Below are 15,934 nucleotides of genomic sequence, written 5' to 3'. Positions count from 1 at the left end.
TCCAAAGGAAATGCAAAATTTGCTTTCGTCAGAAAACATGACTTTGGACCACTCAGCAGCAGTCCAGCTCTTTTTTTCCTTAGCCCAGGTGAGACGGTTTTCGCGCTGTTTCTTGGTCAACAGTGGCTTGACACGAGGTATGCGGCAGTTGAAACCCATGTCTTTCAAGCGTCTCTTGGTGGTGGATCTTGAAGCACTGACTCCAGGAGCTGTCCACTCCTTGTGAATCTCCCCCACATTTTTGAATGTTTTTTTTTTCACAATCTTGACTAGGGCGCGGTGATCCCTATCGCTTGTACACTTTTTCTGACCACAGTTTTTCCTTCCCTTTGCCTCTCTATTAATGTGTTTGGACACAGAGCTCTGAGAACAGCCAGCCTCTTCAGCAATAACCTTTTGTGTCTTTCCCTCCTTGTGCAATGTGTCGATGGTCGCCTTTTGGACAGCTGTCAAATCTGAAGTCTTCCCCATGTTTGTGTAGGCTTCAGAACTGGAATGAGAGACCATTTAAAGCCCTTTGCAGGTGTTTTGAGTTAATCAGCTGATTAGTTTGTGGCACCAGGTGTCTTCAAAATTTGACCCTTACACAATATTCTAATTTTGTGACACACGGAATTTTGGATTTTCATTTGTTGCCACTTCAAATCATCAAAATTAAATGAAATAAACATTTGAATGCATCAGTCTGTGTGCAATGAATAAATATAATGTACAAGTTACACCTTTTGAATGCAATTACTGAAATAAATCAAGTTTTTCAAAATATTCTAATTTACTGGCTTTTACGTGTATAAGGGAACGGGATTTTTTTTTGTGTTACAAACACTTTAAGGTAAAAAAAAACCCAGCCTTTATAATCACTTTCAGGCCTCATGCATACTGGACATTTGACGTTTTTACAGCAGCTGTTTTTGGCTGTAGCCGTTTTTTTCTACAGTCATTAAACTCTCCATCAAGTTATCCTATGTGTGCATACAAACACAGGCTGTTAGCAGTTTTGGGCAGTGGCGTTTTTGAGCAGTAAAGTAAACCCCAAAACTAGTGGGTTCTGAGAAATGTTTTTCAGCTGTAAAAAACAGAAGTCGATAAACGCTCAAAAACTTCACTCACGAGCGTTTAACATTTTTGATCCATTGAAAAAATAAAAAATTTAGAACTTAGAGCCCCCCAAAAAAACAAAATATAAATTTTTTTTTGAAGAAAAACACTAAAAACGCCAACGTGGAAAAACTCTAAAAGATGCTATTGCAAAAACGTTAAAAAACTCAATGCAAAGCTACCAACGTTTTTATAACGATATTTTAACGTCCAGTGTGCATGAGGACTCAAAATTAAAGATGACAAATGTATAAACCATACTTGGCAGATGCACTGGAAGCTGGATATCACTGTAGTATAGACCGCTACTCCAGTGATCTCCACTATCGCATCCTGTGCTGCGCAGGTGCCTTGCTGCATTCTGAAGACAAGCGGTCAGCCACTTAGTACGGGTAACATTCAGAGAATACTTTGCATTTTGTCAGTGAAATCAAAGCCTTTTCCAATTGGTGAGGTGGAGCGGTGCCGTCATGCGCTCCACCCCGTCCAATCAGATCACTTTTTATTGCTCTTAGAGGTCATGGATTGCATGTCAACACAAGCTAAAACGCAATGCACATGGCGTGAATCCAGCCTGACATCAAATATCACAACACGTTACCATTATTTCTCAGAACTAAACTTATAACATTTAAACAGCAGAGGTGGGAAAACTGCGGCCACCAGGTGCTGTGGAACTACAGCCCTATCATGCTCCTAACCTCTGGGAGTCATGTTTGGGTAATGATTAAGCGCCCTTGGAGTGTGTGAAATGCATCTACCAGCTTTCTGTCTTTTGTCAACACTTGGGATGTTCTGAATAAATAAGTGCGGCCATTTCTTCTTTTAAAGTCATGTTTGTGGCTGCTAATCTTCCAGTGCATCATGGGACATGTACTGCAAAAAGGAAGGAAGGTGGGACTTTATATGAAGCATGCATGCAGGGAGATAACACAATAAAAATTAGTCTGGCAGGTACCTAATATAATAGAACTATGAATGTTGCATGAAAGCATCGCATAACAATTGGCAATCAATTGTTTATATATAAAATATGACAAATAATAAAACCATGATGATCGACTGGAAGGAGCATAACTACTCCAATGTGGTCGTGGAGTATTCATACCCCCGTGGTCATTGTGCACCATTGGACCCCTAATGCTCACATCGTGTTCTAGGTAATCTTTTTGGCCCTAACAGTTTTTCCTTTTCTATTTTTTTTTTTCTTTTAATTCAAAATTATATTGTGTCCCAATTTCTCCTCTGTCTTTGGTTGAACACCTCAGCGTTGGGGTTTGGTCTGTACTTCTATTCACCATTTATTTTGCTATCACAACTCGGCGTCCGGCCTCGCGGACTAGGCCGAAGCCGTGGCCTCGCCTAAAAGCTCCTGCCCGCAGCTCCTCGGGACCGGCACGGTGTCCATAAAAAAAAAAAAAAAAAAAAAAAAAAAAAAAAAAAAGTAGATTTTTTTTCTTTTTTTTTTTGAGAGATGGTTACATTTACATGGATCATACCAATTTTCAAATCTATGGGGGCTCATCCCTGGGGACTATTGTCTCCCACTGGATTTCCATCGCTGTACATCAGGGTTAGTCCACCGTAGCTCCCGGGGCTGATGTTCTTCCGATCGGCCTCCAGTCCTCCACGCCTGTGCCCAGATTCATAGGCATATCTGTAGGTAGTTCTGGGAAATCGTTTTTCTCCTCATCTCCCTATAGAAAGATCTACTATACAATCTTTCCATAATTTAAAATATAGGTGTTAATATTTATAGACACCTACCTCATACCTGCTCCTGAAGAGTGGCAGTCGCCACAAAACGCGTCAAGCCAATAGATGCCCCCTTACTTATATATTGCATTATTACTATTAAATACCTCATATGCCTATTGGGATTGTACCAATCAGGGTTCAGGGTTACGGTTATTTACTATGGAGACACGCTTCAATGAATTTGGTTCTTTATAATGTTTACAGTATGAAGTAATTATGCTATTATATTATGTTATTATTGTCATATTTTATATACAAATAAACTTTTGGATTGCCAATTGTTATGCAATGCTTTCATGGTCATAGTTCTATTATATTATTAGGTACCTGCCAGACTAATTTTTGTTGTGCTATCTCCCTAGATGCATGCTTTATATAAAGTCCCACCCTCCTTTAGTTTTGCTCAAGAATCAGGGATGGAGGCGCTTGGCTTCACATGCCCTGCGCCTCATAAAACCCCAAACCTTTGTTTTCATCATGGGATATCCATAGTTCCACAATAGCTGGAGGGCCACCGTTGGCTCCCCCCTGACCAAGAGACTCCCAGAGAGAAAATCATTTCCTTAACAGCAGGAGCGCATGCTATAAAAGACTTCCACCTAATTGCAGAGAATGCATTTTAAGCACTTAAAACAGAGGTCCGCCAATTTTTAAGTCAGCAGCTACAAATACTGCAGCTGACTTTTAAAATAAGGACACTTACCTGTCCAGGGAGCCCGCGATGTAGGCACTCCAAGGCCGAGACGTCCTTTGGATACCGCCATCTTCGGTGAGGGAATCAGGAAGTGAAGCCTTGCGGCTTCACTTCCTGGTTCCCTATTGGAGCATGCGTGAGATGCTCTGCGCAATCCAAACAGTCCCTGCTATCTCTGGGACACGTGTGTCTCCCAGCAGACAGCGGGGGGACGGGAAGTGGCGTAGACCCCGCCGTGGGGGTCTATGCCCGGAAGTGGGTGCAAATACCTGTATTATACAGGTATTTGCACCCCCTCCCCCCTGAAAGGTGCCAAATGTGACACCGGAGGGGATGAGGGTTCCAAAAAGCTGAAGTTCCATTTTTGTGTGGACCTCCGCTTTAAAGACCGAGCCTATTTTTTAGAGGTGTTGTTTACAAGTTAAAAACAGTTTTTTTTTTGCTAGAAAATTACTTAGAGCCCCCAACATTATACATTTTTTTTTCTAACACCCTAGAGAATAAAATGGCGGTCGTTGCAATACTTTGTCACACCGTATTTGCGCAGCGGTCTTACAAGCGCAATTTTTTGGAAAAAATACACTTTTTTGAATTAAAAAAAATAAGCCAACAGTAAAGTTAGCCCAAATTTTTTTTTTTATACTGTGATAATGTTAAGCCAAGTAAATTGATACCCAACGTGTCACGCTTCAAGATTGCGCCCGCTCGTGGAATGGTGACAAACTTTCATCCTTATAAATCTCTATAGGCGACGTTTTAAAAATTCTACAGGTTGCATGTTTTAAGTTACAGAGGAGGTCTAGGGCTAGAATTATTGCTCTCGCTCTACCGATCGCGGCGATACCTCACATGTGTGGTTTGAACACAGTTTTCATAGGCGGGCGCCCGTCGGGACAGGGCGCGCTTAAAAAAAAATTATTTTACCTTTTTACACTGTTTAAAAAAAATAAAAATAAAAAGGTGTCACTTTTACATCCCTTGTAATAGAAAAAAGAATGACAGGACCCCTAAATATGAGATATGGGGTCAAAAAGACCTCAGATCTCATATTTACACTAAAATGCAATAATAACAACAAAAAATGGTCATTTAAAAAAAAAAAAAAAAAAATGTAAAAAGAAAAATGGCCCTTTAATAGCTATGGGCAGAAGTGACATTATGACGTCGCTTCCGCCCTGCAGTGATATGGAGACGGATGGGGACCCATCTTCCCCTCACTCGTCTCCATATCCAGCAAGTGATAGGACGTGATTGCCTCCGCCACTGCTGACAGCTCCGGTAAGCAGTGGAGGGCACCGTATCGCGGCGGGAGGGGGAGTACCCTTCTCCCTCCACAGATAAAAGTGAATCTGCCGCAGAGGCCACTTTTATCTTAAACCGGACCGCCCGCTGAAATGAGGATACCGGGGTTATGGCAGCTACCTGCTCCCATAACAACGATATCCTCCTTCAAAGTCATCACGTAAAACTGCGGTGGGCGGACCGGAAGTGGTTAACTTATTTATGCTCATGTTAAATTGCTAGGAGTCAACACAAGGTATCCATGTGCATGTTTATAATGTGCATTCACAGCAAAAAAAGCCCATTTCCTAGCCGCTGCATGGTGGAAAAAGCACTGTACATCCAAACTTAGTAAATTAAAAATGAGCAGAGAAAAGCTGTTCTAAGGCAGGATAGAGAATGTGTGTTTTCATTTGGAAAATTGCCATGACATAACCAACATTAGTTTTCTGTTCCCTACATATTGGATTAACAATGGCAGAGAGTAATGGAATATTCACGAGGATTCTTGTATGCTACACCTTCTTCTGTACTTGGTCTACTGGTGTATCAGACATCAGGGCAGGATGGTATTCAGTTGTTTGGGTGACGTGAAAGAGTCCCCTGGCAAAGACATCATTCTACTTTGAGGTGACCTAGTGGGTAATCCATTGTGCTCTGCCACTACTGGTAAGAGGGAAGCAGTTTGCTCTGCGTTGTGTCATGCGACAAGCTGGGTTATGCTTACCCAATAGAAACATATAAATCATTAGAGAACCTACAAATACACAATCCTTAACCCACAGTTGATCCAGAGTAAGGTAAAATAAATAAATAAAAGCATGATCAAATTTGCTCCAGCGGGGAAAAAAAATATTTCTGATCCAAGAGGCAATCAAATATCCCCTAGATCAATATTGTCTGGTGTTATTACCTTTATGTTTTGTGCTTTTAGGAATGCATCCTATTATAAAAGACAACTAACAGAGCTTGCCAGGTTCTTTTGAGGAAGTCTATTCCACATGTTCAAAGCTCTTACTCTGAGGAAGCCTTTCCACATGAGGAGTTGCACAGTTATATAACAGAAGAAAGGATTTTGCTAGCTTTAAAAAAAACTGCATCTTGTCATCATTGCATGCTATGAGCTCTATGACCTGCCAGAATAGCCAGATCCTTCACCATTGACTTCCCTGCTGCTCTCCTCCTTAGAATGTATGATGCATGCAATAAGTCTGGCATCCACTGATCGGCAATAACTTTATGCCCACCTAATATTGAACAGGCCCCCCCTCCTTTTCCCGTCAAAACAGCCCTGACCCAGTGAGGCATGGATTCCACTAAACTTCTAAGGCTCGGTTCACAAATACAGCTCATAGCAGGGGTCCAGTGCATGCTGGTTCACTGTTTCAATTCTGATTTCAGCCCGAATGTAGGGATGAATTCACACTTGGAACAGACCAAAAGACGCACAGCATTTTTCTGCAAAACACACCGGACCTGCTGCGGAGATATGTGAACCGGCTCCATAGAGAGCTGGTCAAAATCTCCTGCTCTTGTGAATTGGATGCGGGGATCCCACATCCAATTAGCAATCGTCTGAATCTATGCTGAGATATCTGGCACCCAGTTTTTCCAGCACATCCCATATACTTCATTGGACTGAGACCTTGGAGAATTTGGAGGCCAAGTCAACACCTCAAAATCATTGTTGCATTTTTCAAACCATTTTTGCAGTGTGGCAGGGCGCATTATCCTGTTGAAAGAGGCCACTGCCACCAGGGCATACCTAAACCAATGTTTAGTTGGTGGTAGGTGTCAAGTAAAACGCACATGAATAGAAACACCAAAGATTTCCCAGCAGAACATTGTCCAAAGCATCACACAGCCGCCACTGGCTGGCCTCCTTCCCATACTGCATCCTGATGGCATCCCTTCCCTGGGTAAGTGACACACACACACACCCAGCCATCCGCATTATGAAAATGAGATTCATCAGACCCCCTTCTTCCATTGCTCTGTGGTCCAGTGCTGAAGCGCACGTGCCCATTGTAAGTGCTTTTGGCTGTGGACAAAGGGTTAACGCAGGTCAGCGCGGAAACCTTGACCGGTCTGCTGCTACGCATCCCCATACACAAATGCGATGCCCATTTTTTATGCTTTCAACACATCAACTGTGGTTAGGGGACAGTGGAAGAAGGGGAGGATCACAGAAGAGAGGATCAAACAGCCTTTTTACACAATGCACAGGATTAACCCCTTTGGTTCCACAGCGAGTATAACAAACATGCTTTACTGCATATACAGACAGATTTTACGGTTGTGGGTTTAGTAACACTTTAAAAGGCAAATGTGATTGGACACAGCCGATTACGTGGGTAAAGAGCAGTTTTGGGCTCTTTACCGAGATCGGGGATGTACCATGTCCCAGCGCGACGTTCGCCACACGCCCCCCTGGGTGCGCAAGTGTGGCGAGGGTGTGTGGGGGGGGGGGGGACGTCATCCAAAAACAATAGAACCATCCCGCCACCAATTGTTTATACAGCGGGCGGGAGGTGGTTAAAGAATTCCAGGTATGGATATTTTAGACATAGTTACATTGATCCAGCTTAGACTAATGTGTATATTGTGCTCTCTGATCGTGAGGTGGCGAGGCAGGGAGGGGACATCACATTCTCGATCTCGTCCAATAAAACAACACTATGCAACCAAAGAATGCAAAACATTCTCTGAATGGTGTCCGTGGTGAGCAGCCAACCTCCTGTGTTCAGATTGCAGCAGGACACGGGAAAAGGAGGTAAAAAGGATACAGTAAATGCCCATTTACATCTGCCTGCCCATAGATCTACCATGGGTCTGTTGTGCTCCAGTTTCAGGCTGGAGGAAAAAAAGCTGAATGGGCACAGGTGTCACCAAAGTGCCCTTCACTCTGTTCATGGATCCCCTGCTGATTGGAAGAAGCATCATCTATGTGAAAGACTAAAATGTGAAAAAGTCCCAAATTTCGAAAAAAACAGAGGGGAAATCTTCCAATGGAGGACTAGTTTTGGTGACAAGAGATTCTGTCACTTTGGGGAGATTTCCGCTCACTTCCTGTCGTGGCTATGGGACAGGAAATGAAGTGAAATCTCCCCAGTGGGACACAGACTGACAGGGGTTATACTCTACATTACTTTATCCAAAATGAAAAAACTGAGTTACTTCTACTTTAAATAAAGCCACATATAACTTGTAGATAAATGCGTCTGTCTCACCATTCTTTTACTGTACAGAAGGTTAACCAATTCGGGAACACAGGGAGAGTACAAGACGAACATCCCTATAAGAAATAGACCAGACAGGACAGAAGTCGAAGTCGTCCCATTGGTACAGTCTGGTGTGTCTTGTTCTGGTGTGTCTTGTTCTGGTGTGTCTTGTTCTGGTGTGTCTTGCAGGGTTTATCTGCCCTCCCAGGTCTACTGTACATCCTTTCATCTGTCTGTCTTTCCTGGTCTGTATCGCCTGGTCTTCTGTCTTTTCTGCTCTGTTTTTCCTACTCTGACTTCGGTGCCTGTCCTTTTGTCCTCCCTGGTCTGTATTTGTCCGGTCCGACTGTCCTACGTGGTCTGTATTGCCCAGCATGTTTATCTGTTTTCCCTGGTTTATCTGTCCTGCCTAGTCTGTATTTTCCAGCATGTCTATCTGTCTTCCCTGGTCTTCTGTCTTCCCTGGTCTGACTATCCTGCCTGGCCTTACATCCGTCTTGCTGGTCTTCTGTCCATCCTCCCTGCTCTGTATTGCCCAGTCTGACTGTCCTGCCTGGTCTTCTGTATTTTCTGGTATGTAATGCCTGCCTGATCTTCGGTCAGTCTGTATGTCTGTCTTGCCTGGTCTATCTGTCCTGCCTGGCCTTACGTCTGTCTTGCTGGTCTTCTGTCTTTTATGGTCTATTCCCTGCCTGATGTTCTGTCTGTATGGCTTTCCTGTCTGGCCTTCTATCAGTCATCCTCCAGTATTTATGGTAAAGACGGTCCTGTGGGACTGGATGGGGAGATCTCAGTGTTTGGACCCCCAGAGATAGAAATTGTACAATGACTTCATCTGTGACCCCCTCCTCCACATATCACCTCTGTATACAGTACAGGGACTATCCCGGGACTGGAACATCCCTTCCCAGTACAGACATGACCCCCATACACTGACCCCTCGCACAATAGGGACACACACAGGGCCCCCCTCATACATTCACCACACACACAGGGCCCCCCTCATACATTCACCACACACACACACACAGGACCCCCCTCATACATTCACCACACACACACACACAGGACCCCCCTCATACATTCACCACACACACAGGACCCCCCCTCATACATTCACCACACACACACACACACACACACACACACACAGGACCCCCCTCATACATTCACCACACACACACACAGGACCCCCCCTCATACATTCACCACACACACACACACAGGACCCCCCCTCATACATTCACCACACACACAGGACCCCCCTCATACATTCACCACACACACAGGACCCCCCTCATACATTCACCACACACACAGGACCCCCCTCATACATTCACCACACACACAGGACCCCCCTCATACATTCACCACACACACAGGACCCCCCTCATACATTCACCACACACACACAGGACCCCCCTCATACATTCACCACACACAGGACCCCCCTCATACATTCACCACACACACACAGGACCCCCCTCATACATTCACCACACACAGGACCCCCCTCATACATTCACCACACACAGGACCCCCCTCATACATTCACCACACAGGACCCCCTCATACATTCACACACACAGGACCCCCTTATTCAGTTCTCAATGACACGGCAATCCCCCCTCCACGTCCCATGGAGCTCCCCCACAATGTGTGGCCCCCGCACAGAACACGGGGGGCCCCTCCTGCTCCCCATTTGACTCACACGGATCACTCGGGCCCGATCTCCGCCCTCTGGTTCCGCTGAACTCCTTGTCAGCCGCAACCTCCCAGACGCGACACTGCGCGCATGCGCAGGAGCAGCAGGGTGAGGGAACATGACGCATGCGCGAGAGTCTGACCACGCAGAACACGTGAGAGCAGCGAGCGCCCCTCCGAGCATGCGCGATGCGATGTAATCGTCAGAGACCCCAAATAGCGGAAATCCGGACTGATATCGCCCACCCCGCCCGGTGACCCGGAAGAGTTACTGAGAAACGCTTTGGGGGTCACGTAAAGGAAAACATTAAGTTATTGCACCACGCAATGGCCTTTGTATGTGCCCTTCATATGGTTGTGCTTACTTTTCAATAAATATTGGCTTATAGTGTAACCAAAGGCGACACTGTATTTCCCTGACTTTGGATAAAGTAAGGGAGGGGCTATAACCCCTGTTAGGTTTATTTTGCCATCTGTGGCTCATGGGGGAGATTTCTCTTCACTTCCTGGCTCATAGCCAAAGAGGAAGTGAGAGGAAATCTCTCCAAACTGAGGAAATCCTGGGGTGTCCCCATTGGTAGATTTCCCCTGTCTTCCTGTTCTGGTGACAACACAATCTATGGATTACTTTCACGTTGGGTGATAACGGTCACCAAGACAAATAGTGGATGAATCTCCCTAATGGGGACACAGCAATAAAAACCCGACGGGTTACTTAACTTCTTCTTACCCATAGGACCTCATGACGTCTGCGGATGGAAGTGTTTATACTGGAATGATGATGCAGCTGCATCATTTCTGTACCGCAATATTCAGCCGGCGATTCCCTGTAAAGAAGGGATTTGAGTGCTTCCTCCTTCCTGCCCCCTTCATTGGTGACAGTGGCAGCAAAAATCACTCCCCTTCACTGGTGTCAGTAGCAGTGACAACAAAAAACTCTCAGCCCGTTGGTGTCAATGGGTACAAAAAAAAAAAACACCCTCTTCCTACATTGGTGTCAGTTGGTACAATAATAACCCCTCCCCCTATTGGTGCCAAGTAGGGACATTAACAAAAAAACTCTCTTGTTTGGTATTCATTGGGTACAGTAATAACCCCCTCCCTCGTATTTGGTGTTGGTACTGACTCGGTTAAATTGATGATAGGCAACTCCTATCCTCATATTGATTAGTGGTTCCAAATTAATAATAACTACTGCAGTAGGGAACAGACACAAAAGATACGCTCAGCATCTTTCCAAATAACTGTTCTGCTTTATTATGACGCAATTGAAGGTTTTTATGCACATGATTACGTAGGTATCACATTAATATTACAATTGTACGTTTATGGTAACAAGGGACGTTACATAGGCAGAATAATTCTAATCAGGACTCGAAAGAATGTAAACATGTAATGAAAACATTATTAGTGCTGTGTGCACAGTGAGGGCAGTGTACAATACATACAAAATACAATACAATTATATACAGAACTTACAAATTTCCATTACAGTCTCCCCTCTTTTGATCAATATTTTGATCACTAACCACACCTGCTATCCCCTTTAACCTGGAACCTGCACAGGCTTAGGCGGAGGCAGTCCTGGCCAAAGAGGCAAAAACTCCATTGTGGAGAAAATAAAAGATGAGCAACTTTTTCATTAAAAAATGACTTTTCATTGTGAAAAACAAATGATTGATAAGACAGATTTACAGAGTACTGGCTGTACACTCCTGTGGCCAGAATGGCCTTCTAGCTGAATTGTTGGGATGCTGACTTATCAGCATATGTAAACATCAGACAATTCTACATAAAATAGAAGATGTACAAAAGACAAAAATGACTTCAACATGGCTAAAGTACTTTTCAAATATATATATGCCTTACAATTAAAGTAATTGAATAAAAAAAGTACCCTAGACTGTGATCTCAATAGGGAAACAAATCAAACACAGAGATTTCTTTAATTTAGTCATTTTTGCAGTGTCTGGTGTGGATCCAGGTGACTTTTTCTTCAAGTTTTGCAAAAACTGTACATGAAATAGATGCTGTATTGAGTCTCCAAAAATTTCCTTATATATAAACGTCTCTTAACAATCCACAAGTCACCTGGCTTTAGTTTTAGATCCTTCCAAACTTTTAGGATCTGGAATTGGGGAGAAAACACATAAATTAGTTTGTCAAAAACTTTAAAAGATCAGCAACATTCTCTGTGAGATCCGTATGGAAGACTTCAGCTGCTGAGACAAAATATAAGCAAGTGAGTAACACACTCCCAAACCAAATCCCATAGGGAAAGAGTCCAACACCCCCCTTAGGGGCTTTATAAAATATAAGAAAACATTCAGGCAAAAGTTTTCTAGTTTCTTACTCTACTTTGTTCGCTACATTGTAGACCAGGGGTCTTCAAACTACGGCCCTCCAGTTGTTCAGGAACTACAATTCCCATCATGCCTAGTCATGTCTATGAATGTCAGAGTTTTACAGTGCCTCTTGGGACGTGTAGTTCTGCAACAGCTGGAGGGCCGTAGTTTGAGGATCCCTGTTGTAGACAGTAGGGGGGTGTAAAAATAAAACCTCAAAACTTCTAGTAAGGACTCTTCTATAACAATTATTTCCTCTGTTACTCTCTGTACTTTCTGGCACTCTGTACTTACAAACTACTTCTAATAACACTTTTTACTGTGGCCTTTCCAGTAGAATTTGCCACTGGACATCCAAAAAACATGTCCATACAGACAAAATGCGTACGCGTAAGATCCTGACTTGGGCATCTGGATATACGTTTTTGTAATCTCTGGAAGGGATGTTCAGCTTTTGGTAACACCTTTGGTAACAGGTAAAACAAGAAGTGGTATGTTATAAAAAACAACTGTGGTGAACCCTGGCTCTATCCCACGCTCATTTACTAAGGCAGCCATAACTGCTTGTGACTGATGACACGGTCCATGTGTCAAGCAAGAGGGAAAAGAGTGGCTGGCAGACATAAATGATTACCTTTTCCAAAGTCCTTTTTCATAAGAAGTCCCCTGTGGACCACTTGTTCTTCTCGTTCTGGGGTCCTTAAAGTTGAATTATTAATCCCAGCTATACTGGGCCAGAACTAGGGTGGAATCTGTGAGTTGCACAGACCCATCAAGTGTCCGGGGCTTTAAATGCAGCATCCTTAGTTGCCTGGTCTGCTTCCATGTGTGAAAGTTAATATGGCTACCTCAGCAAGAACCTGGAAGGCTGAAAACAGCCAATTAAATTAACTTGGCATGCTTGGTTGGTTTACCTGCTGAAGGAAAAACAAACTTCTGGCCCTTCAAATGGAACCAAAAGCTCTCTATATCTCGACTACCTATATAAATATACACTCTTTTTATAGCTCACAGGCTTTGCTAAAACACGGAGCTCTGCTTCTTGAGCTGGGGAAAAAAGGATCCAATGACTATGAATACAGTGTATCCTTCTGGGTGATAAACTGCATACTCAGTATGGGTATTGCCATCCTCAGTATAAAACTGGGATCGAATCTACAAAAAATGAAATATCTGGGTCTTCAGGGAGTGTGTCCTGCACTGGGCTCACAGCAGCTGATTCCTACATCATCAATTTAACACATGTGGTTTTTCCTTTGTCTCCAGCCTCCTCCAATAGAGGCAATAAGGTGGCTGGATTCAAATGTACGCATTTTTCATTGTTAGATTTATACATAAACAAACTCATATTTTAAACCTTTCATTAGACAAACATTTAGTTAGCTGTATATTTGCTGCACAGAATGTTGGACCATTAAAAATGAAATGTTTGACCAAAACAATATCTAACTTTGTCTAATAGCACCTTTGCATAAAAGCTGCAGCTCTGATATATCGGGATGAACCCCTTATTACTGGGTCCAGCTTGCATAAATATATTACAATGGCTTGTTTTCTATCATGCTGTTTGTGTAAGAACTCCAGTTTCATGTTTCAAAAGACAACTTTTTCCTGGCAATATTATAATAAATGATAACAATACCCTGCGGTCATGGAGAGATGCCCATAAATCCAAAATATTCTTCTGCTTATACCACTGTAATTACAAGGAAAGGGGGCACATCATTTCATAATCCACACATTCTGCTTTGGATTTCAAAAATAAAAATAAATAAAAACAAAAGGATCAACAATATGTATGATGGACCAGAAAGCATCAAAAACTAAAAAACAACTGGCTGCAGGTGGCATCTATCCTAACAGGGTGTGTGGACTTGATGTGATGGGTTTGTTATATTTACATTTTATTTATTATAACTCTCACATCATGGACCGCACATCAAGTTATTATCAAGAACCTTAAAATTTCATTTTTGTAGAAAAACTTCTTATGTATCCCATCCATCTTGGCTTTGTTAAATATTATGGGAGCTGTATTCCAAATAACAACCTCATCTTAATCTTTTTTTCTCTCAATAAGGGCTTATTGAATAAATGTAAAATTACAAAATTGTTATCTTAATCTAAACTAATCCCATTTTTTACAAATTTCCCCAATAACCTGGATTTAATTTCCAACCAAAGGTTGTCTAAACCAGTTTCAATATATCTATATTATTAATAAAATTGTTAAACTCATATTAGAAATGAATACTCATTATTACTTAAAGCGGGGTTCCCCCCAGATTTTGAACAATATCTGTATGTATTCTCTTCCTTGCCTAGATGCTGACATGCCGTTTAAAAAAATTTAAATCGCCGTAATTACCTTTTATTTTTCTATTCTTCTTTGCACTTCCTGGTTCTCCTCCCGTGGGAGTAGGCGTGTTTCTAGCCTCTCCCAGACTCCTGGGAGCTAGTCTCAGGCTTCCCAGGATGCCACTGAGCATGTGCGGGAACGAGCAGTGAATGCTGGGAGCACAGCATTCACCACATCCAGGAAATAAATGCTTGTGGGCTTCAAATGCCCACAATGAAGATGGAAACCGCCTGCAGTGAATAATATAAGTTATTCTTTCCGACGAAATCTGACTCAGGCGGACATATTACACACAATATGTGAGTATGTAATGCTGAGAAGAAAAGTTTGTGAATGAACTAAAAAAAAAAAAAACGATAGATAGGTGGACCCCCACTTTAATTTAACTTTTTTAAATTTCCACTATCAAAGGATATTCAATTTGTGTAATACACGGTTAAATGTAACCTTCATTTTACCATGTCTGGAAAACAGATTAAAAAAATAATTGTGATCACATTGTTTACCATTAGATTCGTTAACCCGGCACATTTTGTTATAAATGTTTTGTCTAAAAAACTGGAATTGGCATGGTGTCCTTCCAGCTTATCACTGACCTCTCATCCCAGCCACATTCTTTCATGAGAGCACAAAGGAGGAGGTCACATCTGCGTACATGACACACACAAGCAATAGAACTAAAAGTTCCAGCATTCACACACATACACCAATATCTCTCTAAAATCGCTTACATTTTTCCCATTTGTACACAACGCATGCGTATCATTCTGTCACTTTCTTTTAACTCTCATTAATATTTCCCTGCCTAAATTCTGCTTTCTTTATTTTGTTCAAATATCCTTTATCTAGCTTCTATGATCAGACAGGCAACCAGAGTGCTCATCCCATCTTCCCTCTCTGACAACATATAAAGTATTCTGTTTTAAATTTCATTTCTCTGTTTCTGACTTTTACTACAGTAGTTGTAGTGCCTGGCCCCAAATTCTTCCCACAACTTAACATGAAAATGTCCCTTTCTGTCTAGTGTTAATTGTCACCCTTGATCCATCCTGCTCACATAGATAGCTGTTTCTCTAGCTGTTTACTCTGCATGATTCTTAGTCCCTGTGGACCTTGGTGGTAACCCAGTTACCCAATGTGGATCCCTGTCCACTCTAACCATTATTCTAGGGGCTCAGTATAGGCGGAACCGCACCTTAGGTTCATATATAGCGCTCCTCCTGCGCTGGGCATTTTTTAGGGTCTCTTTCCCTTCATTCCCTTACTTAATTTAATGCCCATAATGACTGGCCAGTCTTCTCTACATGTGCCTATACCCTCTTGCCTCTAAACTACTTTATCTAGCAGATTTACCACATATACCTGTGAAGAGCACTATTCTTCCCTTTCTTATCTATAACACTCTGATGGACAATAGACAGGGACAACATAACATATAACCACCAATCAATACAGTTCGATTAAGGGGAGTAAA

The 15,934-nt window shown here is 42.6% G+C and overlaps 1 protein-coding gene across 13 annotated transcripts in view; it reads right to left on the bottom strand.

Annotated features, from left to right (window-relative positions):
• The window catches only part of GAPVD1 (GTPase activating protein and VPS9 domains 1), a 164,767-nt gene extending 154,887 nt beyond the window's left edge, over positions 1–9,880 (bottom strand). For 11 of the 13 annotated variants that reach the window (XM_073600311.1, XM_073600299.1, XM_073600303.1 and 8 more), the window contains exon 1: positions 9,764–9,880. In XM_073600311.1, the coding sequence (XP_073456412.1) occupies positions 9,764–9,877 (114 nt within the window). In that variant the 5' untranslated portion in view covers positions 9,878–9,880. The remainder of the gene's footprint in view (positions 1–9,763) is intronic. The other 2 variants (XM_073600312.1, XM_073600307.1) reach the window with 1 other exon arrangement.
• Positions 9,881–15,934: the final 6,054 nt, after the last annotated feature.

Source organism: Aquarana catesbeiana, linkage group LG09 (genome assembly GCF_042186555.1).
Source record: "Aquarana catesbeiana isolate 2022-GZ linkage group LG09, ASM4218655v1, whole genome shotgun sequence".
Lineage (NCBI taxonomy): Eukaryota > Metazoa > Chordata > Amphibia > Anura > Ranidae > Aquarana > Aquarana catesbeiana.
The sequence above is the reverse complement of the archived record's forward strand: the minus strand, read 5'-3'. Positions and strand labels throughout refer to the sequence as shown.